General features: G+C 40.8%; 2 protein-coding genes across 3 annotated transcripts; both read left to right on the forward strand.

Moving 5' to 3' along the window:
- Positions 1–335: 335 nt before the first annotated feature.
- On the forward strand, positions 336–12,621 carry KDELR2 (KDEL endoplasmic reticulum protein retention receptor 2). The gene is made up of 5 exons (XM_088529421.1): positions 336–545; positions 7,022–7,122; positions 9,184–9,342; positions 10,377–10,629; positions 11,417–12,621. The coding sequence occupies exons 1-5, from the start codon at positions 455–457 to the stop codon at positions 11,449–11,451; spliced, it is 639 nt and encodes a 212-aa protein (XP_088385547.1). The 5' UTR covers positions 336–454; the 3' UTR covers positions 11,452–12,621.
- A 314-nt stretch (positions 12,622–12,935) lies between these two features.
- DAGLB (diacylglycerol lipase beta) lies at positions 12,936–25,584 on the forward strand. Of its 2 annotated transcripts, XM_088529422.1 has the most exons (15): positions 12,936–13,042; positions 13,545–13,696; positions 16,417–16,591; positions 17,102–17,363; positions 18,527–18,652; positions 19,748–19,875; positions 20,874–21,000; positions 21,378–21,461; positions 21,887–21,964; positions 22,359–22,439; positions 22,531–22,658; positions 23,282–23,350; positions 23,447–23,519; positions 24,433–24,683; positions 25,342–25,584. In XM_088529422.1, the coding sequence occupies exons 1-15, from the start codon at positions 12,948–12,950 to the stop codon at positions 25,532–25,534; spliced, it is 2,022 nt and encodes a 673-aa protein (XP_088385548.1). In that variant the 5' UTR covers positions 12,936–12,947; the 3' UTR covers positions 25,535–25,584. The 2 variants fall into 2 exon arrangements, with proteins under 2 accessions (XP_088385548.1, XP_088385549.1); XM_088529423.1 differs by lacking the exon at positions 12,936–13,042 and having other exon boundaries at positions 13,575–13,660.
- The last annotated feature ends 916 nt before the right edge of the window (positions 25,585–26,500 follow it).

Genomic DNA, 26,500 nt, shown 5'->3' on the forward strand with positions numbered 1-26,500 from the left:
TACAGCTGCTTGCTTCGCCCCTGCTTCCAGCCTTTGTCTTTTATAGAACCACAGCACCCATGTAAAACAGCCACAACTCCCCCCTAGCAAATAAACGGCAATTCCAAAACTGAGATAAGCATTGCGAACACTGATTTCATTTGTAGTAGGGGTGACCAGGCAGGCAGCTCTCCCCACCCTGTCAGGCCCGGCTCCGCGGGCGATGGCGCCCGGCGCTTCCCCTCCCCCCCGGCTCGGGGCTAACGGCCGCGGCGGCCGCGCGCGCATGCGCGGGTGGGGGCGCGCGGCGGAGGGCGGGGGCGCGCGCGGCGGGGCGGGGCCCTCCCGCTTCCCAGGGTGCAGCGCGCGCCGCGGCTGTCTGGCCACGTCCCCGGGCCACGTCGCTCGGTGCCCGCTGAGCTCTCGCCATCTTCGCTGCCCGGCTCTGCGCTGCGCCGCCGCCTCTGCCGCCGCCATGAACATCTTCCGCCTCAGCGGGGACCTGTCCCACCTGGCGGCCATCATCATCCTGCTGCTCAAGATCTGGAAGAGCCGCTCCTGCGCCGGTGCGTGCGGCGGGCGGGAGCGGGGCCGCGCCGAGGGCCGCGCGCGGCGGCCGCCCCTTCCGTGAGGCGGGGGGCGCGCGAGATCGGCTCAGCCGCCGCGCGCGGCCGTTTCTTCTCCCTGAGGGGAGGCCGGATGGGACGGGGGCGAGGGGGTCCCGGCTGTGGTGAACGGCCGGGGCGAGGGGGGCAGTTAGGCCGGTCCGAGGCTCCCCTGAAGCCCCCCGGCGGGAGGGGGTGCTGCCGCGCAGCCCTGGCCCCGCACAGCGGGGGAGAAGGGCCCATCGGGGCCCAGCGCGGCGCGGAGCGGCCTCCGCGGGCGCCCGAGCCCACCCTTTTCGGCAGCGGGGAGGCGGGTGGCGGCAGGGGGAGCCGGTGCCTCGCGCTGGGAGCGGGAGCCGGGAGGGGCGGGGGAAGCAGCCGTGGGAGCCGCGGCTCTGCGGAGCTCCAAGCGCTGCTACTTATTTGTACTTTAATCCCCACCAAGCGCCGCTCTCGCCGTGCCCCGGGCGGGCAGCTCGACCCTTATGTAACTGCCCAGCAGCAGGAGAATGAATGGGGAGGCCGTTTAGGGAGGGTGGGAGTTGCATCTCCCGCAGGGCGGGCAGCCTCTCTTTGCTGCTCCTGGAGGGATCTGCTTTCTCCGTTTTATTTTTTTTTTCTTTTTTTTTCTTTTTTTTTTCTTTTTTTCCCCTGTTTTCTTTCCCTTTCCCTCTTTTCCTGACAGTGCGCTCTGTTCTGTCTGCACGTTTATTTTGCAGCCTTAGAGCCTGATGTGTGGAGGGTCTAATTTTGGTGCAGCGTTAAGAGTAGCTGACTTGCAGTTTGCAGATCCTGAAGTTTCTCCCGCTCCCTTCTTTTTCCTCCCGGTGCTAGTGGAATGCATTCGCCATGGATGCACCCTCTTCTGCTCCTGTACTTTCTGTCCTGCCTGCTGTAGGAATCATGCCGTTTTCAAGGATTCTGGAATCTTTTCCTATTTGTACAAGCAACAGCAGGAGAAAGCTGGACAAGATTGCCTCTTCACAGCCTGGAATGAACAGGCTTTCAGTTGAGATCCATGGCCTGGTCTGACGTGGCAGCGGGAAGGTGTGGCGGGGAGAGAGCTGGGTCCCGGCCACTCTCCGGGCCCGGACACAGGGAAGCCCTGTGCCCACAGCAGAACCTCTGCCCGCACAGAGGGAAATGCTGCTGCCTTCTTCTGGCTTCTGCATGCCCTTGCCTTCATTTCAAGTGATGTAATTAGCTTTTTCACTTTTAGCGTGTGATTCAGTTGGAAAGGAATTGCTTTGGAAGCAAGCAGCTCTTGTTACAGCAGTCTAGCTAATCGTTTCTGCAAACTTTTAAAAAGATTTTTTTTTTTAAACAAGTATTTTTAAAAGGCCATTTGGTTCTCTATTGTATGGGTTGGGCCCTCAGCCGTGGAAGTATCATCTTTTCTGTGGACTGACTTTTGACAGGAAGTTTGCCTTTGACTCTTAAGGAACCCCTCCGAGCCATAGTTAGCCATGTGTTGACATGAAAAACTACCGAAAAACTAAGTGTACCAGGTTGAAAGATCTATCTGCAAAATGTTTTATTAAGATTGTAAGCGAGGAATTAGTTTAAACTGCATCCTAGAAAAAATAAGAATGGGGAGGTGAGATTTCAGCTTCAGGTAAGAAGAGGTGCAGATTCTGTATTTTCCTCTCAAGTCATGTTTTGCAGATTGTTTGATAGTGCAGAAGAAACAGTATAGTAAACGAGTAGCTGTGATTGAGAACCATGTTTATTGTATATGTATTTTTTATCTTTATAAAAGGCTTCAAACAAATGGCTCCACAACTCAAATACAGTAGCAGTTAAGAACTATTGTTTCTGGGGTTATGAAGTCCAAGAAGCTCCTCCCCAGCGATCTTTCCTGACTCAGGCTCTGTGTGGGTCTTGTGCTTGTTCTTCCCCCTTCCTCAAGAAATGCTGTCAGGATTATAAACAGCAAAGTAGTTACTGATCTGTGAAATATTTCTTCCTGTCTGAAGAAAGAAAAAGAGAAATTGTCATGCAAGGTTAAAATTCATAGTGGGGTTTTAGTGAGGAGATTCCCAAGTGACCCTTGTACATGAGGTTATTTACGTAGTTTAGTGCAATGTGATAATGTACCTAGTCCCATCTTTCCACTTGAGAAGTGACCTGATGTTTTCATTAAGTCACATAAGACTAAGACTGTTGCTAGAGACTGACTTGTAACAAGGAAGAATCATGACAATCAGTATCTTTAGTACTGCATTTTCCAACACAAAGAAGCAAATGTTACACAGGGCCTGTGAGACTTCCCATTACCAGATTAGCCAGCTTCTGCTAGAAGACAGACATGCACATGCTATTTCAGTGGCAAATGTCATCTTCATTTATTTCCTTGGGGGGAAAAAATAGAAATGGGATTCATTTGTGGGATTATTTTTTGGTGTTTTCTAGTTCTGCCTGATTTTCCTTTTGGTATCTGAGGCAGCAAGTCTGTCTAGAATAAGATCAGCACTTCAAAAGGAGCCTAGGATTTTATTTTGGGAGCTTCCTCCTGTTCCTTGTAGTAGTTTGTTGTTGCCAGTTTCTACTACTAGAAACTCAATATATTCACACAAAATATGCCTGTTGAGACTTTTATGACAACAAACCTTTAGTAGTTACAAGTTAATGTGCAGCAGCTACTAAATGCCTCTTATTAGAGGGGCTTATATAATTCTTTAAGATTACATCATTATTAGAGCAGTTTATAATGTTTATAAATGTATACCTCATGGTTGTTCTGGACTAAGGATGCATATGGGCAAACCAGCTGGTTTAGCTGTGCAATTTTGAAGCAGTGTAAGCTTAGAAAACAAATAAAAGCTTCTGAGTGATTGCTAAACTGTAGTCTGTGATCCATGAAGAGCTGGCAAGCTCCATGGTGTTGACTCCTCTCTTGTAGCTGCATCTGTGTGTGTCTGAGGCCTTTGTTTAAAGAGGAGCTAGGAGGCCTGTAAAAGCAGCTGGAAACAAGAGGGAGACAGTCTGTATACCTCTGCTGCAACCTACTGCTTCCAGAAAAGATGCACCAGCTCTCCTTTCCTTTCCTAGGAACTGACTTCTGTAACTGAGAAGAAGAGGTGAGGATAGGAAAATCTGCATTGTGAAACAGTTTGTGTTTTCAGTGTTTGACAAATTTATTCTACATTTTTTCCACTAATTTAGTCAATATGTTAAAAAAGGGAGCAAGAGGAAAGTGAATCAAGTAATGATGTTCTGTTAAAACCTGGCAAGGGGTTAATTTTTTGTGTGACTGGTTATTTGAGTTTCCAGATTAAGAATATGGGGGAAAAATGGTTGCCACTCCAAACAGCAGCTCAGAAATAATTATTGGGAATTGTAGAGGATGTTGCAGGTAACTCAGCTACTGATTTGTAAGTTACAAGGACAATGTTCATATGACTTGAAAAATCCTGTGTTTTCATATCTTCATATATTCATTTATTCATATGTTCTGACTGTATTTTCTAATACATTCTAACTCAAATTGGATTGCACAGCAAATTACTGTCTGAAAATTGATTTGATTTTTCTCAGTGTCATTTGTCAAGTGTTAAAGGTGATGTGCAAGGCTATATGCCAGGAGTAGGTATATGCTAACTACTCTGAAGAGCTAGGTCAGATGGCCAATGTGTAATGCTTTTGATAAGTGTTGCTATCTCTCATAATTTTGTTTATCTACCTACTATAGACCAGATCAGATGTCACACTGAAGACTTCACACAGTACTTTGGCACAGGCTGTAGCTTGATTGTAGTTTCTCAAAAAATGCTGCCTTTAGGTGGGTTTGGACTTATTTTTTTAAACATTAGTAGGTTTATGTTAGTAGAACCAAAGAAGCTGAGGTCTGTGACCAACTTGGTCTTCATGCTAAGCAGACTAGCTTGTCATTAAATATTTCTAAAAAGTCCATGAGGTTTCAATGGCAGTATTATGGAAAGCTTTAGTCTGCAGTGATGTGCAGTTTGTGGTTAGCTGAGTAGTACCTGGGCTCCGCAGCCAAGCTGCCTGAGTGCTGCTGCCATCGTGCTTTATCTAAATCACCATAGCAAACTGAACTAGACCAGAATGCTCTGTTGTCTTCCCAGTCTGTAAAAATCACCTAAGCTTTTGGGTTGTAGGATTTTACACTACTGCTTTTGGTTAATCCAGAGAGCAAAAGTTTTTTGTGTTTGAGAGGAAAACGGCAAGTTTGACTCCTAGAAATTTAAGCCCCGAACTAAGAGAGAGGAGACAAAAATAGTTCAAGAACTAAGCAATGATTTCAGAAGTAAAAGGAGAGGGAGGAGGAGAATAGCTCCAGTGTAGGCTTTGTTTTTGAAGTTGCCAACCAAGAGTCAAAGGCACCACCATGGCAGGTATATTGATAGCCTCATTGAAGTTTCAAAATCGTTTGACAAAGCACTTGCATGTTTCCTGTCTCTGATGTTTGCAGTGTACAGAACTTCCTTCTCCCATAGGTTTTTTGGTCTAACCTTCAATATAATATCTAACCTCTACTCTGTTCTGGTTAAGTTGAAAATTACTTCGAACTTGATTCTAAAATGTCTTCAGGATCACTTGACTATTCTAAAGATTCAAAGTTCAAAGAAAATCTTAATAAAAATTGCAATATTTTGATCTTGAGAAAGGAGGCTGGCAATTCCTTTGAGCAATTGTCAAGTGATTATATTTGTAAATGACAATACATCCAAGTCCAAATGTATATCTGTGATTAATAATTAATGTATTTTGTATGTTTTTGTTGTTGTTGTTGTTTGCATTTATTTGCTAAAAGCAAATAGCATGCTAAATAATTCAGCTTAACAAGCCCTGTGGTCCTGATGCTGTGCAGCAGTGTAGCTAGGTGGATTTCTGTGTCTTGCAGGGCCTGACCTCAGGACAATGTTGCTTGCTGCGATGATGTATTGGCCCGAGAGCAGGGCTGTCTTGAGCTGTAATGCCAGTGAGCGTACCTGGGCTACTGTCGAGAGCACTGCTTCAGCTCTCCTTGCAGTGCTCTTCTATTTCAGGAAGTGCTAAGCACCTTTTTTTTCCTAGAGTTTGGAAATTTTCTGAAATGCTTTAAGCTTTTGTTGTATAGTTTTGCAGCATGAAAAACTAGGTTTTGAGGCATTTGCTGTTCACTGTGCTACAGTCATTTATTGACAGTTGGCTTCTTCTGTAGGTAGTGCATGAGACTCATCTAGTAAACATTTCATATGTGAAAGCTGCATACAAAAACTTTTAAGTTTTGTCCATTTCTGTACTCTCTATATAAATGTCAAGTCCTTTTATTTGGGACAGCAAATTCAGTGTTTCCTAAGCCTAAATGAAAAAGGAGTTCACCATAGTATTTATCTTCTAATTAATTTATGCTGCTTTGATAAAAGCCTTTTTCAGAAATACCTCGCTATAAAGGGGGTGAGGATTTTCAAGCTTGCATCGTAACACTTTCCCATTGAATGCTTCTACTTTCCCTTTCTTGTTTGCTTTTGAACAGCTTAGCTAAATGGATTGAACTGTTTTTAAACTGGATGACTGAGAACAAGAGTAATTGGGATAACAAGATAGAGGCATTAAGCTGGGTGGTTTTGTCTCCGTCTTGAACTGCACAGGTCAGTTGTGTGGAAGGGTGCTTCATCTGACTCTTCAGAAGTTATAAGCAACTCAAATCTCTACTGTGCAAAGCTTCGGGGCAGTGTTTAACATTTGATATAGTTGTTAACGGTATCGCCAACTTCAGAAACTTTGCTTTAATGGCTGAAGATAAGTACGAACACACTGTTGATGTCACGGCTTTGGCCAAAAATCAAAAGTTAGGTTGGCAATGAAATGTAGGCATTTGTCATTTTAGCTGTCTCTTCTACTTGTTTTGTTGTTATTATTTTACATCTCTCTTTAAATGCTTGATAGAACTTAGTTTTTCTACCAGATTGGCAATTAAATCTCAAAACTGAAATGCATTCTGCTATTAAGATCATTCAATTACTTTAAAATTTGTTCTTGGTGCAAACATCTGAATATTGCTGGGATTTATGTTGTCTGTTGCCCTTGTACCTTTCTAGCTATTCAGCATTGGGAGAATGTACTGAGGCACATGACGGCACTCTGGGAGCGGAAAGCAGACCAGCCTTGCTGCATAGTGCTTGGTGACAATGCAGAACAGAGGGTGATCTCCAAAAATATCATCAGCAAGCTATCTGCTGTGACTGAATAACTTCTAAATCTCGTGTTATGCTAGTGTCTTTTCTAATTGAATGGTATAAGTACCCTATGTTCTCAGAACCAAACTTTATGGACTTACATCTCTGTTTGAATAGCTTAATTCTGGGAAACCTAGATTTTTGTCCTGATTGCATAGTCATCTTGTTTAGAAATAAGCTCTTATCTTCAGCATTGAGTGTTTTTTAAAAATATCATCACTTTTTGTATAATTATTTCCTTTATTGCTTTAGGTATTTCTGGGAAAAGCCAGCTTCTGTTTGCACTGGTCTTCACTACCCGGTATCTGGACCTCTTCACTTCATTCATTTCATTGTATAACACATCTATGAAGGTAGAGTATCCTGAAGAGTTAGAAAAGCTGGTAATGTTGCATGCAGAGTTCATAATTTCATTAATCAAAGCTTCTTTAAATGACCCACTGTGTAGGTAATGCATAAGAAGTTTTAGAATGGTTTTGGATAAAGAATGTGGGGAAACAGACTCACCACCCCATGTTTTCTGCACTCTGTGTTTTTAAAAGTTGTTTATATGGGGAATGTGGCACTTAGAACACATGTCATTCTGGTTCTAAAGGCTTTTTAATACATTACCCTTCTCAGTTGAGCATTAGAGCTTAGAAATGTCTCTTTCTATACACTGTAAGATAAACCACTTCTCAAAATGAGTAACCAGACCTAGTGAAGAGTGTGCGCTTAGGAGTACACTTCAGAACTGTAGCTTCAACTAAATTTCCCTTCACTTACCTGTTAGGCCAAATCTGTTAGTTTTATTTATCTCTGCTTGTATCTGTCATTAAGTACAGCAAGAAAATTGAGTGACCAACTGGGAGAATGCAGGATCTTTGGCATCTGTGTCATCAGAATTCCCACCTCAAATCTACTTCCTTTATTCTTGGATTTATTTGATGCTCTTGTATTCAGAGGATAATGCAGCCTCACCAAGAACAAAAAACTAGTCAGTCAGTAATTTGGAAAGTATTGAAGAATTAGGAAGATCATTATCTAATTAGTATTAGTATTATTATTATAAGATATTTTAGGTCTTACACTCAAGACTTGCTTCTAATAAGTATATGTGTGATTATCTTTTATTAGTAACGTGAGTCTAGATGAAACATTGTGGTTTGAATAAAATGTTCCTGAAATAAAAGCTTTTTATTCTATGAGCTTCTTGCAAATGTTGAAAGCTAGTATTGGGTGCACTAAGGGAGTAGTTATTTCTTTGCAGGTCAATTACATGATTTGGGGTTGTCACAATTTGTCACAACAAAAACAGGGTTGTGTTTTGTTCTGAAGGGCAAACCTCCCTGTGTCCAGAAGAGAAATGCATGTGGGAAATCACACATGTGATATGATTGAACTGAGCCTCTAGAATGAGTGATCCTCTGTTCACATCTGTTATTAATATGAAAAATAGGAACCACTGTAAGTTTCAAAGGTTTCTGCTCAAAGACGCTATGTTAGTTATTGTGTGCATTATTGTAGTACCAAGACAAAACTGCTTAAAAAGTGCCCTCTCTCATCTGAGAAAAACGTTGTAATCAATGGCAGAGAAGTTGTAAAGTCAGTTCTTTTGCTGTTTTTAGTGAGATTTTAATTAAACTGCAGATGCCAGCTTGAGCTGCATGTTTGGCAATGATGAACAGATATTGAGGAAAGTACTAACTGCTTCTGTGCTCCAAGTTTATATACAGAAATAGGCAGGCTGGCACTATATGCCTTTCTTATTGATATGTAGACTTTGTTCGTAGCATTCTGCATCTTGCAGTTGCTTTTTGATAGCATCTGTCTGAGTATGGGCTACATTTCTGTCAATGCAATGTATAGTCATTATACAATATAACTATATATTGTATACATTATACAATTTTATAATTTGTGATTGAGTCTCAGTAGGGCTTTTTGGATTGATCATAACTGCTGCATGAGCTAAACCATCCCCAAGGTTTTTAATGTAGAAGACCCTTTTTACTACGGTCTGTGTGCAGGTGTGCGTTCTTTAGCTGGAATGGTTTGGGCAGTGCTTCCTATGCAGTAGCAGAAGGGATCTTCCTTCTCTAGTCAGTCGCTCAGTTCTGCCTGTTTAAGAAAGGAGGTCTCAGGAAAATATTGGCTGTCACCTGCAAGCAGAGCCAAGAATATGTGTTATTTTTAAAGCAACAAAACTGGTGGAGCCAAGAGTCATTGGTTTTGATGAAAAAAAAACTGCTGAAAAAAAAGCTAAATACTACTACGTAGTGTGAAACTGCAAAAACATGTTAACAAACAGTGAATGCAAACTACTAAAATGGATAAAATTGATTCTTCCTAGTGTCTGGGAGAATATATCTTGTGGTGAATTTCATCTAACCCTGCACCTTGTGGTGTTTTGTTTTTTGCTCCCCATTCTGTAGCTTATCTACATTGCTTGCTCGTATGCCACTGTATATCTGATCTACATGAAATTTAAGGCTACTTATGATGGAAACCATGATACATTCAGAGTGGAGTTTTTGGTAGTTCCTGTTGGTGGGCTCTCATTTCTTGTCAATCATGACTTCTCTCCTCTGGAGGTGAGCTGGTTGTAAGAGTGTGTGTGGGGCAGGGGGGAGGTGCTTTACATTTTTGTGGCTAAAATACATAGAGCATGAAGAAAAATATTGCTAGACTAAGTGAGAAGAATTTCTAAAATGTATATGTAGTAGATTTGTGCTAATCGTATTATGCATGTTCTTGGTGTAGGCTTGAAGATTTAAGGTACCTAAAGAGACTTATTGTCAACATTGAGTATTAATCAGAGTATCTTTTCCCAGTACATCTTCATTGTTGTATTAATTTGGTAGTATCATTCCTTTTATGTTTGATAAAGAAATGTGTTAGAACAATAGCAGTTCATGAGTAGCTGATGCCACCATCTGGTGAAAACAAAAGAAATTATAATCTTTTTTGCATTTTGTATTGTATTATTATAGACTAGAGTATTTGAAGGAGCTATTCTTTATTTGTAATGCAGCTATGTTTTTTCCTGTCAAAATGATCTGAAAAAATGTAGTTACAGAGAGTTCCAAAAGGTAAGTTTTCCACAAACCAGAAAATAACTTTATGCATTTACTTTGAGGAGACTGAACTGCATTTTTCTATTCATTCAAGTTAGATTATTTTATTAAAGAATGCAGGAATTTTGAGTACAAAACTTAGATATATTGCTTTAAATTTTGTCCTATGTTAAATCATGCTTTATATTTGTTGATTTAAAAAAAAAAAAAAAAAAAAAAGGAACATGGAAGAAGGGCTTTGTTTTCCATGCACCTTTTTCACAGCACCAAATCTGAGCTGTATTTCATTCAAGGAATGTGCCTTAAGATTTGTCATCAGTAAATCCACATCTACAAGCTTACTAAGCAGCTGGTTTTGAGAGTCTCTTGTCTGGGAAGAGTTCATGGTATCCCAGGGTTATGTCAAAATTATGAATTTTGACAAATTTTCTTTGGTATAGGAAAACCCAAGTGATCATTTCATAAAGTCGTTAGGGTCTGTAAAGCAAGTCATATATATTCCTTGTTTCACTTATCAGTAGGATACTTGATTGTTTGTTTTCCCCTCTCAGATCTTGTGGACCTTCTCCATCTATCTTGAATCGGTTGCTATTCTCCCTCAACTTTTTATGATCAGCAAAACTGGGGAAGCAGAGACCATCACTACTCACTATCTTTTCTTCTTGGGTCTGTACCGTGCCTTGTACTTGGTCAACTGGATTTGGCGCTACTATTTTGAGGGATTTTTTGACCTCATAGCTGTTGTTGCTGGTGTGGTCCAGACCATTCTTTACTGTGACTTCTTCTATTTGTATGTTACAAAAGGTAAGTAGTGCAATAACTTGCAGCTTCACGTTGGGGAATGTAGCCACTAGCACATTCATGGGGATCTGTTCTGTAAATATGGCTTGCTGTTAATTCTCTGTGAGAGTTATCGCTATAATCTCATCAATAGATTTAACAAGTATATTTCCTGCTAATCTGGGGGCTTCTGACTTCTGAGGATTGTTCTGAGTGTGGGTGGTATTGTGTTTAAATGTTCCGATGGGCTTCATTGACACAGTTAACAGCAGTGTGGCTAGATACATGTTGCAGTTCAACAAACACGTTCTTCATGCCTCCCCTGACAGTGTTCAGGTTACTGCTGATTCAGCACTTAAAACACTGCAAGGAAGATTTTTTTTTAACTCTTGTAAGAGTCTAGAGGATGGTGGATGTTTCTGTATCTGCCAAGTGTAAACACACTCATTTCTGCTTGGTCCAGTGGTATTTCTGCCCGTCTTTGCATACCAGCGTCCATCATATAACCACAGAGATACATGGCTGGATTATTTTAGTCATAGCTCTAAGAAACCATGGCCACAGCCCGGTGTGTGCTATGACATTTTGGATTCTAAGGGTGCCACAAGAGGGCAGGATTAGAACAGTTTATTTCAGCCTAGTTTTATTTGCCAAAAGCAGAGAGAGGTAAGCTTGGAAAGACCAAGGACATTCCTTGTAATAAAGTTACAAAATTTTGGTAAGTTCTAGTCCCTTTGGGATTTTACCAGTTGTGTGCTTTTCCTAGCCAACATCAGTGTTGCTAATTTTTTCTTTCTGTTTTTCCTCACAGTACTCAAGGGAAAGAAGCTCAGTTTGCCAGCGTAAGTGCCAAAAAAACCATCACCAGCATCTGTCCTTTTGGATGCTTGGACAGAACAATCCTTATCCCAAGCAAAGGTGAAGATGCTTGAGACAGAAAGTTGGATACACAGCTGTTTATAGTGCAGGTAGTCATCAGCAACTCTCTAAGAACAGAGGAAAAACAACCAGCAGATTTCTGTTTGATGCATCTTGCCTTTATCTTTTTTATTACTATGTATAAAGATTTTTTACATAAAGAAACGTATACTGTATTAGTAAATTCAGTGTATAGTTTCAATTGGAATAGTTCCAAAAGTGAGATTTTTGAGATTGTTAATGACCAGGAACAAGTGCAAACTTCTTTTTGTTTGTTTTAATTTTCAAGAATTTCTTTGAAATGGCTTTTTTTTTCAGTGCACAAATGTGTGCATTCCTGATGGATGGTAGTCATCTATTCTTTCCCTTTTGATTCAATTTTCATTCCACTATATTTATTTTTTTTCCAAAAGGTGAATATATGTCAGCTTAAATCTGAAACCACCAATGTTTGATGTGATGTGCTGGTGCTCAGTCTTTGTGCCCTCTGCTGACATGGAGTTCCTTGTTTAAAATGTGTGTCCATGCCAGAAGGGGAACAGTCACACTTCTTTACCTGTTGCCCTTCTAAAAGGGGCTGATGGCAGGAGGACAGAAAGGAAATCGCTGTTGTGGCCACAAGGATGTGCCCTGTCCTGTGTTGCCGTGGTATTTGGGGAGGTAATCCCAATAATAAAAGCACTTGATAGTGCAGGTCGTGACTGAGAGTTATGGTTATGCTGTTTAATGGCAAATGTTTGTAAGTGTTCTTCGTTCAGGAACAGAAGGTTAAATATCTTGGACGTACGGCCGTGCTTTATCACTGCAGCTGTAGGAATGGGAGATCGTAAGTTGTTGTCTGTAGATGATCATTTAAAATAATGTCTACACTTTCTTTTTAATGCTTTATAAGCAACATCCATGTTCAGCTTCAAGTGGTTTTTGATGTCACTTTTGGATAATATTTTTTATAAACTTTTCAAAATCAGCAGCACCAGTTACCATTCTTTGTCCTTTAAATGATTCCTTTTTTTTTTTTTTTTTTTTTTTTTTTACTGAGCTGTTGCATGATTTATCCTGTGTTACCATCCTCAATAAACATTTTACGAAATGGTGGAAGCGGCATTTCCATTTAATTGAGGGGTCTCTTGTCAGCGTGAAGCGGGAGGCCGCTTAAGGCCGTCGGTAACGGCTGGTGAGGGGCGGGCGTCGCCCTGCGCATGCGCCCGGGCGGCTGGGCAGGGCGGGGCTCCCGGCGCGTGGGGCGGGAAGTTTCGCGCATGCGCCCGTCACTCCGGCGCCGGGGCCGTGGAGGGCGCGTGCGCGCGTGCCTCAGGGCGGTGGGGGGCGTGGCGCTTGCGTCATGGCGCTGCGCTGCCGTGACGTAGCCGCCTGCTCCGCGGTGTCGCGGCGGCCGCGCCGTGTGTGGCGGCGGGGCCCGCACCATGCCGGGGCTCGTGCTGTTTGGGCGCCGCTGGGCCATCGGCAGCGACGACTTCGTGCTCCCAGGAGCCTTCGAGCTCTTCGTCAGGGTAGTGTGGTAAGGCAGGGCCCGGGCGGCCGTTACCCCGCGGCCGTTGGTTGCTCGCGCGGACCTGACGCGACAGGACGGGAACAGCTGCCTCCGGCGTCTCGCTCAGCGCTGGCCGGGACCTGCGGGAGGAGACGGCCCCAGGGAGCGCCGCGCTCCTTCCCTGCCGGCACCGTCAGCGCTTGGCGAGGGCCCTAACGGTGCGGGGCTCCGAGCCGGGCTTTTAGCGGCGGGAAGCGCCGTTAAAACAGTCAGGCGGAGACACCTTCCTGTAGACCAGGCTCTGGGATCCCTGGAAATAGGTAGCACCAGGAGCTAATCTGTCTAGTCCGACTTTGTTGTCATTATTGCTGTGTATTCTTCTAGTCTGAACTCTGACATTCATTGCCTAGAATTCCCTGTTAATCTCTGTAGAATACTTTAATCAAGATAAAGACTCGTTATTAAATGATCCCTTTGCAGTGTTTTTTTTTTTTCTAGCAGTGACTTTTGTTATCCTGTTTTCTTGTAGGTGGATTGGAATTCTTGTTCTTTACACAGTCCACAAAGGGCAGTTTGACTGTGCCGGAGGAGGCTTATTGCACAGCTACTTGCTTGTCCTCCTGGTTCTCCTGGCTGCCATAATATGTGCATTGTCTGCTATTGTATGCATCAGTATGCGAGGTACATGCTTAAAGCATACCTAGTATTCTGCATTTATATAGGAGAATTATAATGTATAGGATTTTTTAAAATCTACAGTTGATATTTAAAAAGCAAAAACATGCAGAAAGTTCAAGTGCTTTAGCAGTAGTCAAGCCTAAGACACTATTTGTCACCATTAATTTGGTTTAATAGTATTAACTCTGATTAATGTTATTGCTGCCTGCACATGAGTACATGCAGATATAATAAGCAGAGCTAATAGTTTAATATGGCTGACAAAGATGTAGTTATTGCCATCAGAGCATCTTGAAAATTTCTTCCTCTACACCCACTATTTAATTATGACCTGGGATGAAACACTGTACATAATGTTTCTGACAGGCTTTTAGGGGAATTTATCCATCTCTCATATGAAATTTCTTGCAAACTTTGCCTTATGTAGGCAGATGTAGCCCTATCATATAACATTTGGTCATTTGTAAATTACTTCATTTTGAGATAACAAAATGCCTTCTCCGTCATTTCTTTATTGATGTATTTCTTTTTCTGATGAGGGGTCTCTTCATCTGCTAGAATTATTAAGTGTACTGCTCGGAATATTAATCTAGAATATTTATGTGGTTTGGGAAATTGTACATTTCTCATATCCTCACAATTTCTAATATGTTGATTCTCATCACACACTGTAAATAGGAAATTATTTAAAATAATTAAATGGAAAGAAGGATAAAGAATGCATGAAGAGAAGTTATGACAGAGCAGAGATGTGAAAGATAATCCTAGGCTTGAATCAAATGAATGATTTTCCTACAGTTTCCAGAAGAACAAAAGAAAGAGCGGACAAGTTATGCGGTTTTCTAATATCAGATTTGTTGTGGTGAGAGATATAACTGTAAATAACAAGGAGGAAGGAGCTTTGCTCAGTTTAGAAGTAATTTTAGAGTTATATAACTAAGAAATGAAAGAATTTTGAGACTCAATTTCCAAGAAAGCCATCAATGAGGTGTTTTGGACTATGATTATAATGTGTCGCTTTTTCGCTAGCAGTGGTTCTTGCAGCACCCCTTGCACTGTAATGATACCAGCGTCTTGGATGGAGAACTGGGTTGTAGTGCAGGGAGAGGGAAGTTTTGGGTGGGTTAATTGGTTGGTTTTCATAGGAACCACAGTTCATCCCAGCTGCTGGCACAAGCAGCTGGGCTGCTGCTGCTTGGGAATGGGAATGGTAGCTACTGGCTCGGGGGCCTCTTAAAGAGCGTTGCCACTGGGTGTGCACCACACCTTGACATGTGCAGAGTGATTCCCAGAGTTAATGGTTTTGTGCCGCTGCATTTCGAACCTTTGCAAGTTATGCTGCCTACACATGACTGCGCACACGCACCCCACTGCCTTTGTTATTGTGTGATCAACAGACTGGTTTAAGAAGCTAAGCTGGCCATAAAAACACACCCTTTTTATTGCCTAAGAGTACTAAGAAAATGGTTGTCAGTGAGTTAACAGCACAGAAAGTTTTGTTTCTGGAAATAGTCCTGCATGCTTTTTCTCCTGAATAGAAAGTGAAAGTACCCTAAGTCATGTGAATGAATTAATTTATTATTTAGTGCCTCAAGTGAGTGTATAGAACTTTAGTACTTGTAGGGCTGCAAAGCAGCATCTCTAAAATTACAGCTGACCAAAGTTTTAATTGCTTCACAATCTCTTTTGTATTGGTATGTATTTTGCACTACTCTTATATTGGATGGCTAGTTTTGTCTGTAATTCTTGGTTGCTAACTATTAACTCCTATAAAGCATTTAGAAATGTCTGGGATGATATTCAGCCCAATTTTGGTGACTTTGGCAATGAACAAACCCAGCAGTATTCCCAGTGCTTCAAATACGTGTTTTTGTTTTCTTTTAACCACTTAAATACAGACTTCTTTTATCTCCACAAAATCCTTTCTGTAGAATACTTCTGTCTTTCCAAAAATTGAAACATATCTGGCTTTAAAATGATCACGTAGAGCAGGAGAGTGGATAACCGGAGAGTGGAGAGCATAAATAAAGATATGATTGTCATTGTGTACCCTCCCAAGCAATAAAGCATGTTGGGGATTAAACTCTGAGTTCAGGGCAATTAGTCATATAAAATCCTGCTTTGCTGTCCTTACCTAGCTGAAATTTAATTTCTTGTTTGTATATATTGTTAATAGGTGGTCAGGCTTACTGAGCAGAAAAAGAAAACAATCTTTTTTTTTTTAGATACAGCTCAAATGAATTGGAAAAAAAAAAAAGGTCTGATGACAGTTAATGTTTTTTTAAATATAAGAATATATCACTTAATAGATAGGACTATCCTGAAATCCTAGACTGAAGTGATGGACATGAGAAGAAAAATGCTTTTGATTTTGTTTGTAGTAAATAGATAGCGGCTGGCAGTAAAACTCATAAGGAAGATTAGGTGAGACAGCAGTCCAGCTTGCAGCTTTGCCTACTGGTGGGCACAGCACTGTCTCAAATTCACTGCACTTACTGAAGAGTGTCTCTTACTGGAGAGTGACAGTGGGAATTAGTGAAGCAGATCGAAAGAATCATTGCTCTAAACCATTGAGTTTTTTTCAGCTTTAGTGATAACTTTCCATTAAAGTTTAAAGAATTTTTATTTTTGATTAAATTTTCTCAAAATGCTCGAAAGACTCATGCACTTTTGTAGGATTTTTTTTTTTTTGAATTCCTGTATTATTATTCTTTTAATTTCAGGAACAATTTCTAATCCAGGCCCAAGAAAATCTCTTCCCAAGCTACTCTATACACGCCTACTTCTCTACTTGCCTGAATTCATCTGGGCTGTTGTAGGAGCTGTATGGGTGTCAGACAGCAGTGTGCGCTGCGAGAAGACTGTGATGAGTGTCATATTTGGGACAGTCGTTGCAAGGTAACAGTGGTATGCAGTTTTTTTTAATGTATTCGTTTATGACTTTCTTGGCAGTTAAGGACTTTGATATTTCTTTTAAATTATTTTGACTTTTCATAGAAAGGCTTTATAGTAAATGGAGAAAAAATCTATACAACTAGAATAAATCGATATCCTTCCCTAAACAGGTTTGAGCTTCTTGACTTACAGACTACATGCATAATAGGGTGAAAGATAAGAAGATGAGGAAAAGAAAGGATAAGAAAAATAGATTGGAATGTGGAAGTGTACCATATGGGAACAGTGACTAGATCACTGGAAAATTTAGCTGATATTTTCAAGGTGCAAGGCTATGATTTTGAGTTTAGTGCCCCATGTGGAGTGAGCTAACACTGTTGTTCTTATCTCCTTTACAGAGTTTCACACCTAAGTCTGTCTGCTGTCTCTCGAGATCAATAATTGCATTGCCCTGCCTGTTTCAGAAGTATCTGCTTTCATAGCCTTTTCCTCCCACTTCCTTCTGTTTTGCAGCTGGATTATCATTGTCTTTACCATCATCGGAGTTATAATCGTCTTTGATCCGCTTGGAGGAAAAAAGACAGTTTACCTCACTGATGGTGTCTGTCGGAACCTGGAAAGCAGTCAGTCAGGGCAGTTGCTGTACAATGTGAAGAGCACTGCTACCAAAGTCTGGGAAAAAAGAATCAGGTTATTGTGTTGTTGCATTGTGCAAGATGATGACCATCGAGTGGCTTTTACAAGTATTGCAGAGCTTTTCCGTGCCTACTTTTCAGTAAGTTAGAAAGCTTTTTTTATATGTTCTTTTCTGCTTTTGGCTAACACTGAATTTTCAAATGCTGAAACACATGCACATATGTGTTTGTTCAGCAAACGTTCACTATTACCTTCTGCTTTAATACTGGGATTCGAACAAGCCAATTTCAAAATTAAAGGTGGTTCTCTTATAACACCCTAATTTTTCCTTCCCTTTTAAAAATTTTCTCTCCCTTCACAAGCATGAAGGGCCATGAGAAAACAGCATTGCTTCTTAGGGGATTGTCAGGAAATGAGGGTAAGGGGTTTTTTTTTCCTCGATGTGTGAAGACACAGAAGCTTTTCCTACTGACTTTGAGTAGAGATTTGTACCAGTAGCAAAGAATCTGGTGGGTTTCTATCTTTTGGAAAAACAAAACAAAAGAGCAGTAAAATGTTAAGGCAGTTTTCTGGTTCTGATCAAGTGCCAGCCTCCTGTGTGAACATGTAGGAAATTGCTTTAAGGAAACTCTAGAAAACCTGTACCTAATTGAAGACTGAATGATGTTGGTTTAACTTAAATCTGTCAACTACTGCTTGGGCAACCAAAGTTCTGTGTTGACACTGAGATCTGTTCATGGCTTCCAAACTGGAAGTTCTTGTTTATTAAACGGTGTGTGTGCATGCTAATTTACAGCTTCTGCCTACTCAATGGTTTGTAGGATAAAGGGAGTCAGTCTTATGGGAGATGGTTGACCCAGATAGTTGAATAAAAGCCCTTCAGCCCTCTTCTGTGTGAAATCCTTTTAATAGTTCTCTATATTTAAGGAATAATAATAAGCTATGTTTATATAGAGGATTTAAGAGCGTTTAACCTGGGGGTGTAAAACATTTGTAAGTTGTGTCTGGATCATTATTTGCTATATGACTGGGCAGGCTCATTGAAGGATTCTTTTGGCCTGTGTGATGAAATTCCTGTGTAGAGTTGTCATCAGTCTTATTTGCAGAGAGCATTCTGTAGGTACAAAGGGGTGATTTAGACAGTGATGTTACTTGTTTCTCTAACACACATTGTCTTCTGAGTGACATATATTTATATAAACTGAAAAAAAACAATCTTTCTAGAATTCCTTGTGCATTTTCTTATGAGATGATCTTGCTGTGTTGTCTTTTTTTTAAGCACTCTCTCATTTCTTTTTATAGGACACTGACCTGGTGCCAAGTGATATAGCAGCAGGTTTGACTCTGCTCCATCAAGAGCAAGACAAAATGGAAAGTTGCCCTAAAGAACCTGAAGAAGTCCTGTGTCATTCTCCATCATCTCCTGTGGTAAGATAGGAGTGTTACAGCCTCTGGCACATCTCCCTCTAGGAGAGGGTATTGGATCTAGTTGAAATGTAGTTCTTTGTACAAATGCTTTTTTTTGACAAAATTAAACACTTATAAAAAAATAACAATTTAAGTTATGAATAAATAAGTAAAAACATGTTGATGAGTATGCACACAATGCATATGTCTCCTTTTGCAGAAGTACAGTTTAAAGGGGGAATAATAGAAATTGATAATGAATCCAAATTGACACATGTTTTGAAGAGGTTAATAGCAGGATTTTTCAAGGATGCCTAATTTATGTTCTGACAATACTGATCTGCAAAAGAAATTTTAGGTCACTTAGCTCTTTGAAGATTCTCACTCTCAGTGAGTATTCATCTATGTATGAATGGGAAATCAAGTTCAAATAGGAACAATTTAGGTCTTTAGATCATTGTTGAAGAGATAGGAAAGAAGGGGAACAGAGAGAAAAATATATTTGGTCCTATTACAAATAACTGAAAAGCTAGTCTTTAGTATTCTGGTCTGTTTAATTTTTAATGTTTGCTGCAAATATCCAGACAAGATAATAAGCAAAAATAGCAGCTTTTAAGTGTTTGCAAATGAAGGGTTGCAGTTTGCTAATTGATCTTTGCTCATCTCCTGTGTTAGAATGTCTTTTGTAAGTTATTTTATCTTCTGTTGTTCTGTATTCCACAAAAGTATTTAATGCTACTTCAACCAGAGCATCCAGTAAACACACATTTTTATGGACTTCCTTTTACATTCCTGTTTTGATCAGCCATTCCTTTAAAATCCCTAAGTAATTTGTTTTTCAGTACTTATTGAATCGGTGCACAAATATCAGAAAAAATAATGTAATGAGAGCTTTTCAGGATTCTTGAATTCTGCTGATATGTAAATAAGCTTTTTTTTTTTCCCTGGAATATGATGGGCTATTCTTAGTGCATCTTTAACCTTGAGGTTTTCCTCTTGGATAGCGTTTACTTCAACAAGCCTTAATTTCCAGCAATCTGCATTTGGATTTTATTGTGGGCCTGCCTTACACATCTTTCTTCCTCTCTGTCCTTTCTCTTTCCCATGTCCTCTCAGACTGATGATTTGGATATTGAACTGGAGAACGCTGCTCACTACATGCACTTTGCTGCAGCTGCCTATGGCTGGCCCTACTACATCTACACCAACCCCTTTACTGCGCTCTGCAAGCTCAATGCTGACTGGTAGGTTGGATCATGAGCTTAAAAATGCAGCAGTTCCTTTTACTTTGCAAGTGTCAGTACAAGTAAATAGTTTCAATAACTATATTTTTGTTTTAATAAATTGTGTCACTCAGTATATGAGCAGCAGGTAGAGTTGTCTTCCACAGACACAGTAGAAACAAAATTTCACTGCCTCTCCCACGGATTAGCTTTTGTCTCTAAGAAAAGTTTGCAGATGAGGTAGAGAAGGCGTTTGCCCTTCACTCAGCCTGAACCAGTAAGATTCATTCAGTAAAGTGCTGAGAAGAATTTGAATGAAACCAAACAGTTTTAAAATGAGGCTTTTGGTGAAAACTATTGGCAGTTCTCTAGCTTAAAGGAACTGGGAAGAGTTTTGTGTTGCCCCAGCCTCCATTTTCTTCCCTTTTCCTCATCCAGCTCCCCCAACCTTTGGAGTCAACATTCTCTCAAAAGAATGTTTACAGTCTATATGGAAATACACATAATTCTGCCTAAGATTACCATGTATTTAGTGACCACCTAACTCTGTGACTGTAACCATGATTTTTTTTTTCTAAATTGGTAACATGAAATTACTTAACCTACTCAAGAGTTAATGACTTGGAAAAGCTTACATTTCACATAATGCAATAGATAAAACATTAAATAAGGCTGCCATACTGAATTTGTTTTTAATTTCTTTTGTACTTGTTTGTATTTTCTATGATTGGGCTCTAGTCCTAATATTTTTTTTGCTTTTTGCCTTGTTTGCCCTGTTGATAGTCCTGTAAAAGGTGTATTGGCTAGTCCCTGATCTGAAAATGTAGGGTGTATTCTTCAGACAAAATCAGGTTTGTGGGCAGAGGTGACATCTTGTATCACTACTAGTAAGTTTCCAAGAAATCAGATGAGCCTTTGATTCCTAGTCGAAATCCTTCTGCAAATGTAACTGAGTTTTATTCATGAAAGGAGACCTACAAAATTTGAACATGAAAGTTTTTCTCTTCTGTGTTTGTTAGTTGCGGAAATAGACCAACAGATTCTGATATAACTGGCAGTGATCGTCATAACTTTCACTTTGGATCCATCCTAAAAATAACAGGACTGCAGTACAGAGACTTCATTCATATCAGTTTTCATAACAAGGTAAACAATGTGGACAGGCACTCAACAAAAAAATCTTAGTGATTAATTCAGTGAGAGCAAGGGGTGAAGTTTCTAGTTTGCCTCCACTGTTTATAAGTGAAAGATGCAAAAGAAAGCAAAACCAAAAAAAAAAAAGAAAACAGCCCCCCAAACATCCATTCTTCAGTTCTGATATTTTTTCAGTCTAAAGAAACGGTCACAAACCCATTGACAAGAGATCTGTCTCAGTATTACAATGAGAGCACTTAACAACAAGCTGAGAAAATAAGCCAGATTCTTTCCATTATACAATAAGTAGAGCTCCGTAAGACAACTTTCAGTGGTCAGAACAAATGTAAAAACCCAGTGTCTTTACTGAATGCTTTTTTTCCCTCCAGATCTATGAGATTCCATTTTTTGTTGCTTTGGATCACAAAAAAGAAGCTATTGTGGTTGCAGTGAGAGGAACTTTGTCTTTCGAGGTATCATCCACCTGATGTGTAACTGGCTCTATAGAAATGGGTAAACTCCTAGTATCCAGAGGAAACTGTTTTATTGAAAAACAACACATTCGTGGGTGGGAGTCCTCCAGGCCCCTGTGTCCTTGGATGGATATTATTCCCTGTGCCATGGGAAGAGACTGGTGAAGGGAGGGCAGTGATTGATTTCTGCTTTGCTGTGAGGGGGGTGCATTTATCATGTGTGTTTGCAGCTTGGCAAGAGCTGCTGAAATCAGACTCGTTTGCTGTATTATAGTGGCTTCAGTGGTGTATTACAGTAGGCCATATTTTGTTGCTTGAAAACTTGAAACTCCAAGTGATGCTGTCTATATGACAGTGTTAAGAAGTATAGTGGGACCCATGAGCGCCTGCTGAGAGGTCTGGTCAAAAATCTGTCTTGTTTACAGGACATTCTCACCGATCTGTCAGCAGACTGTGAAGACTTGACACTGGAGGATGTTCTGGAAAATGGCTTTGTGCATAAGGTGCGTGCTGTCCCTAGCATCCAGAATCCATCCGTGCAGTAAGAAACCTGATTTAACTTTGAGGCTAAGAAGGAAGAGTATTTTTGCAAGATGAGTTGCACAAAATATTTCAGTCAGCTCGATATATCAAATACTAGCTCTGACACTGCAAAGTAGAAGATGTAGTCCTGCTGCCTGGCTCCATGTCCATATTAAATATTCCAAAGGATTTTTAGCAGTTAAGTACAAAATCCCTTGGTTTTACCTAGACCTCTGTTGGGAGAATGTTAAAGGAAAAGATCATTTCTGCAAAAAAGAAAAAAGTTGTTTTATAGTATCATTGTATTTAAAGTATACATGTGTCACTTCAGATCACACAGGATTCTGTTTTCTAACTTAAAATGTTGTCTCCTAGGGAATAACTCAAGCTGCAAATTACATCTATCAAAAGCTAATAAATGATGGAATTTTAAACCAGGCTTTCACAATTGCTCCAGTAAGCTACCTCCTAAATTATTTCTTTTGCTAGAACAATTATCCAAAGCTTTTCCAGTGTCTACGTTTCAGTCTTTTCTCTCTGTCTCCAGGAATACAAACTTGTGATAGTTGGTCACAGCTTAGGCGGTGGAACAGCTTCCATACTGGCCATTATGCTGAGGAACTCTTTCCCAACATTAAAATGTTATGCGTTTTCTCCTCCAGGAGGACTTTTAAGGTAAATATGATACTTCTGTTATTTGTTTCCATGTCTAAGATGCAAAAATCATGAAGATAGTTTGTTGACAAACACATCAGATGGTAACTGTGCAGTAATCACACTGATTAGATTGGCAGTTGTTTTGATGAAAGCCTGTTCAGTTATTTGCTTTTTTTTTTGGTGTGCGCGCGCACACACACACACACACACACAAAATGTTGTGCTTTATGTTAACTCTAAAGTTTGGCTTTTTAGCGAACTTGAATGTTTTCAGACTGTGTTTATAAGTTCTCCACCAAAACTGGATTTGCTCCAGCTTGAGTTACAATCAAATTCCACAGGAAATATTAAAGAATGGAATATTGTAGTGAGTTCTGCTAGATAATATAATCAGAGTTTCAAATAAACGTTTCAGAAACCAAATGCTCATATGACTAAGCTACCTCGGCCTATTTGACATCTGCATATATGAGAGACCATTATAATCAGCACTGAAATTGCTCTGTCCTCTGTAGCAAGTTGCCCTGAAAGCCTGCAAAAGAACTGAAAACATTTTTTTATGATTATCATCATTTTATAAAAATATAGGTTAAGATATGTGTATATTTTTAGTCTGTATAAAATGTGTCTTTTTTTTTAAGCAAATCGCTTGCCGATTACACTAAGCACTTCATTGTGTCAGTCATTGTTGGAAAGGACCTTGTTGCAAGGTAAGATAGAAGTATTTTTAGATTGTTCTTTCAGAGATAAGTTAAATAGATGGCAGCTTTAAGAGGCTTTACTTTGTTTTATGTGTGTTTGAACAGGTTAAGTATGCCCAACATGGAAGACTTAAAGAGGAGAATAGTGAGAATTGTGGCAAACTGTAACAGGCCCAAGGTAACTATTTGCAAGGGTTAACAGTGGAATTGTCAGCTGGGTTAAGCCCAGGTTTAGTGATGTGGCAATTGGCGTGTGTATTTTTGCTCTCAATGAATGGAATTGTAGAAGTGTGTTTAATTCAGTGACAGTGGTGTTAGTCTTCTAGAAGGCTGCCGTGCTGGCAGTGAAGATTTTGCAAGACTGGGAGATATTAGTGCACAACATTGAAGAACTGAAATGATCTGTTTGCTAGTTCTGCTCTTAAAGGAAACTATTCAAAAATAAATAAAATAAAACAGTTCAAATGATGAAAAATCAATAGGATTACTTCTTTCATTAATAATCATTTAGTATCAATAAGCTAATAGTGGTTTTATTTAAATTTAACCTTTAGTATTCATTTGAAAAACAAATGTTTCTCAGTTCTGGTGTTGAATTGCCTGCCTCTTGTTTTTGCCATTCTAGAGCAGTGTGTTGTCAAGCAAGATGTTGCTGGAGTTACAATTACACTCGGTTTAAAGATTTAAGCTGTTGTCTCTGAATATTGAAACCCAATCTGCTGTACCAAGATTTCTGGGTAGTCTGGGGATCAGCAGCCTATAGAGGGCACTGGTGACCCTGTAAAATAGAATGAGGTGATTGACAGTTAGAAGTTACAGACACAGAAAACCTTGAATCTGGGCAGCAGAACCTGCACGCCATGATGTAGCTGCTCAAGATGGCCATGTTTTCCTTAGCCTTACTGGTGGGTTGGGTTACTTGTTGGTGAGATATGTGTTGCTGTGCAGAAAGGTGAAATGGGGAGTATGTGCACAGTCATCTTTAGTCTTTAACTGTACCCTCAGATGGTGTGAATGCAGGCACACAATTAGAATAAATGGAGTTGAAGAGATCCAAACTTTAATTTGCCTGTTTTTCTTCCTGAATTCAGTACCAGATTCTGTTGCGTGGGTGTTGGTACGAGGTGTTTGGAGGAGATCCAGATAATTTCCCAACTGAACTGGATGGTAGAAACCAAGACCTAACCCAGCCTCTTCTAGCTGAGGAGAGTTTAATGGTTCATCGGTCATCTTCATACAGTGCCCTTGAGGATGAATCACACTTAAATTCTCCACCTCAGTATCCTCGTCTGTATCTTCCTGGAAAGATTATCCATATTGTAGAAGAATCCAGCTCTAAGAGGTATGAGGGAATAACAAACAACATCATTGTCTTGTTTTCCTAAAATCTACCTCAGCTCGCTTCTCACTTTTGAAAGTGCATGTTTCCATTTCTGCCTGTCAGCTGTGTCTCTTACACCCACGTTTTGGTTCTTGCATGGCAAGCAGCTTTTCTCTGGCCTCCCTGCTGCTTTATGCTCAAGTCAGTGAAACTTGCGTGTGCGTGTGTGAGCTCAGCATGCTGCTCCGTGTGTGAGCGCAGCACGGTGTGTGAGCTCAGCGTGCTGCTGTGTGTGAGAGAGCTCTGTGTGTGTGTGTGAGAGAGAGCTTAGCACGCAGCAGTGTGTGTGTGTGTGTGTGTGTGTGTGAGAGAGAGCTTAGCCCACAGCTCTGTGTGTGTGTGTGTTATTTCTTTCTTACAGTGTAACACAGGTTTTTAATCTCTCCTCCCTTCGTGTTCTGGAACGCTAACAGCATCGTTTCTGCAGCATTAAAAGCTGTTTCTTCCGGATGGGAAAAGGTTTTAATTTCTTCCCCACTAACACAGACTCCGCGGTTGTAGCGACCCACAGGAAAAAACACCCTCAGCTTGACACAGAGCAGCAGCTGAGCCATGCTCTAAGCTTTCATGTTTTTTTTTTTTTTGTTTTTTTTTTTTTTTTCCTTCTTGTTCTTTTCAGGTTGTGCTCTTCAGATATTAAATACACTGCAAGTTGGTCAAAAGAAACAGTCTTCAGCAGCATTTTAATAAGCCCCAAGATGATAACAGACCACATGCCCGATGTTGTGCTCAAAGCGCTGAACAGTTTGGCTCAGGAACATGGTGCTTGTCTTTCTTGTCAAACACGAGACTTTAACACCAACATAGAATAACCATAATGCAAGAAAGAGGAGCTGCAATGTGTGGGGGTGTTTTCTTGTTTTTTTTTTTTTTTTTTTTTTTTTTTTAATAATTATTTTAATGCAGGTTTCAGGACTTGTATTCCACACCTGTGGGTAAGTGGATTTCAGTACTTCTTTTTCATACTGCCCAGAGCCGAGGGCAACGCTCCGATGGCTGGAGCGGCTGTTCCGCGTTGGTGCAGAAGCTGGAGGCACCGCACAGGGGGGCAAGACCAGCGCCGCCGCGGACACGAGCGTCGCAGAGCGCCCGGGAGGCTCCCTTGGCCCCTGCGTTGGGCAGCGCTGTAAGAGAAGGGTGTGTTTTTTTTTTTTTAAATCTTCCCAGTTTGCTTCGAGTAACGTCACGTCCCTGTGGCTCAGCAGCCCCTTCTGTAGGTGTGCAAAGCCCAGCCTGCTTTGCACGAGGCGCTGGAGTGAAGGCAGCAGCGCAGGGCCGGCGCCAAGGCCTGCGGCAGCCGGGGGTGGCGACGGCGCCGTGGTCCCGCTGCCCCCTGCCCAGGCACTGCCCATTGCACTGGTTTTCTTAGGGCTCTTGGTAGCAACCCTAGGGCGCTGCCTGGTGGGGGCAGCAGGGAGTGTTTCAGTGCTGCTTGCATGCACATGTGCAATAGTCTTTATCTACCTGGCATTTGTACTGGTTGACCCATTGGACTGCTATTATTTTAAACTAAACTCTTAACTACTTAGGATAGTTAAGGAGATGATCTTTTTTTTTTCCACGCCCTGTGCACATTGTTTCTCAGCATTAGTTCTAGCTGTGACCAATGAAAGCACCAATTTGTAATTCTGCCAAAAATAAAATCATGTGTATGGTTGTAGTTGCTTGCTTCTAGCATATGACTTCTGAACAAAAATAATTTTAAAATCTCAAACTCTTTTCATATAAAAAATTAAAAATAATAAATGTGAGTGAAAGTAACTGAAAACGTTCATGCT

This window comes from Tinamus guttatus, unplaced genomic scaffold (genome assembly GCF_059628265.1).
Source record: "Tinamus guttatus ecotype Peru unplaced genomic scaffold, ASM5962826v1 Tinamus_guttatus_pri_ptg000330l, whole genome shotgun sequence".
Classification (NCBI taxonomy): Eukaryota; Metazoa; Chordata; class Aves; order Tinamiformes; family Tinamidae; genus Tinamus; species Tinamus guttatus.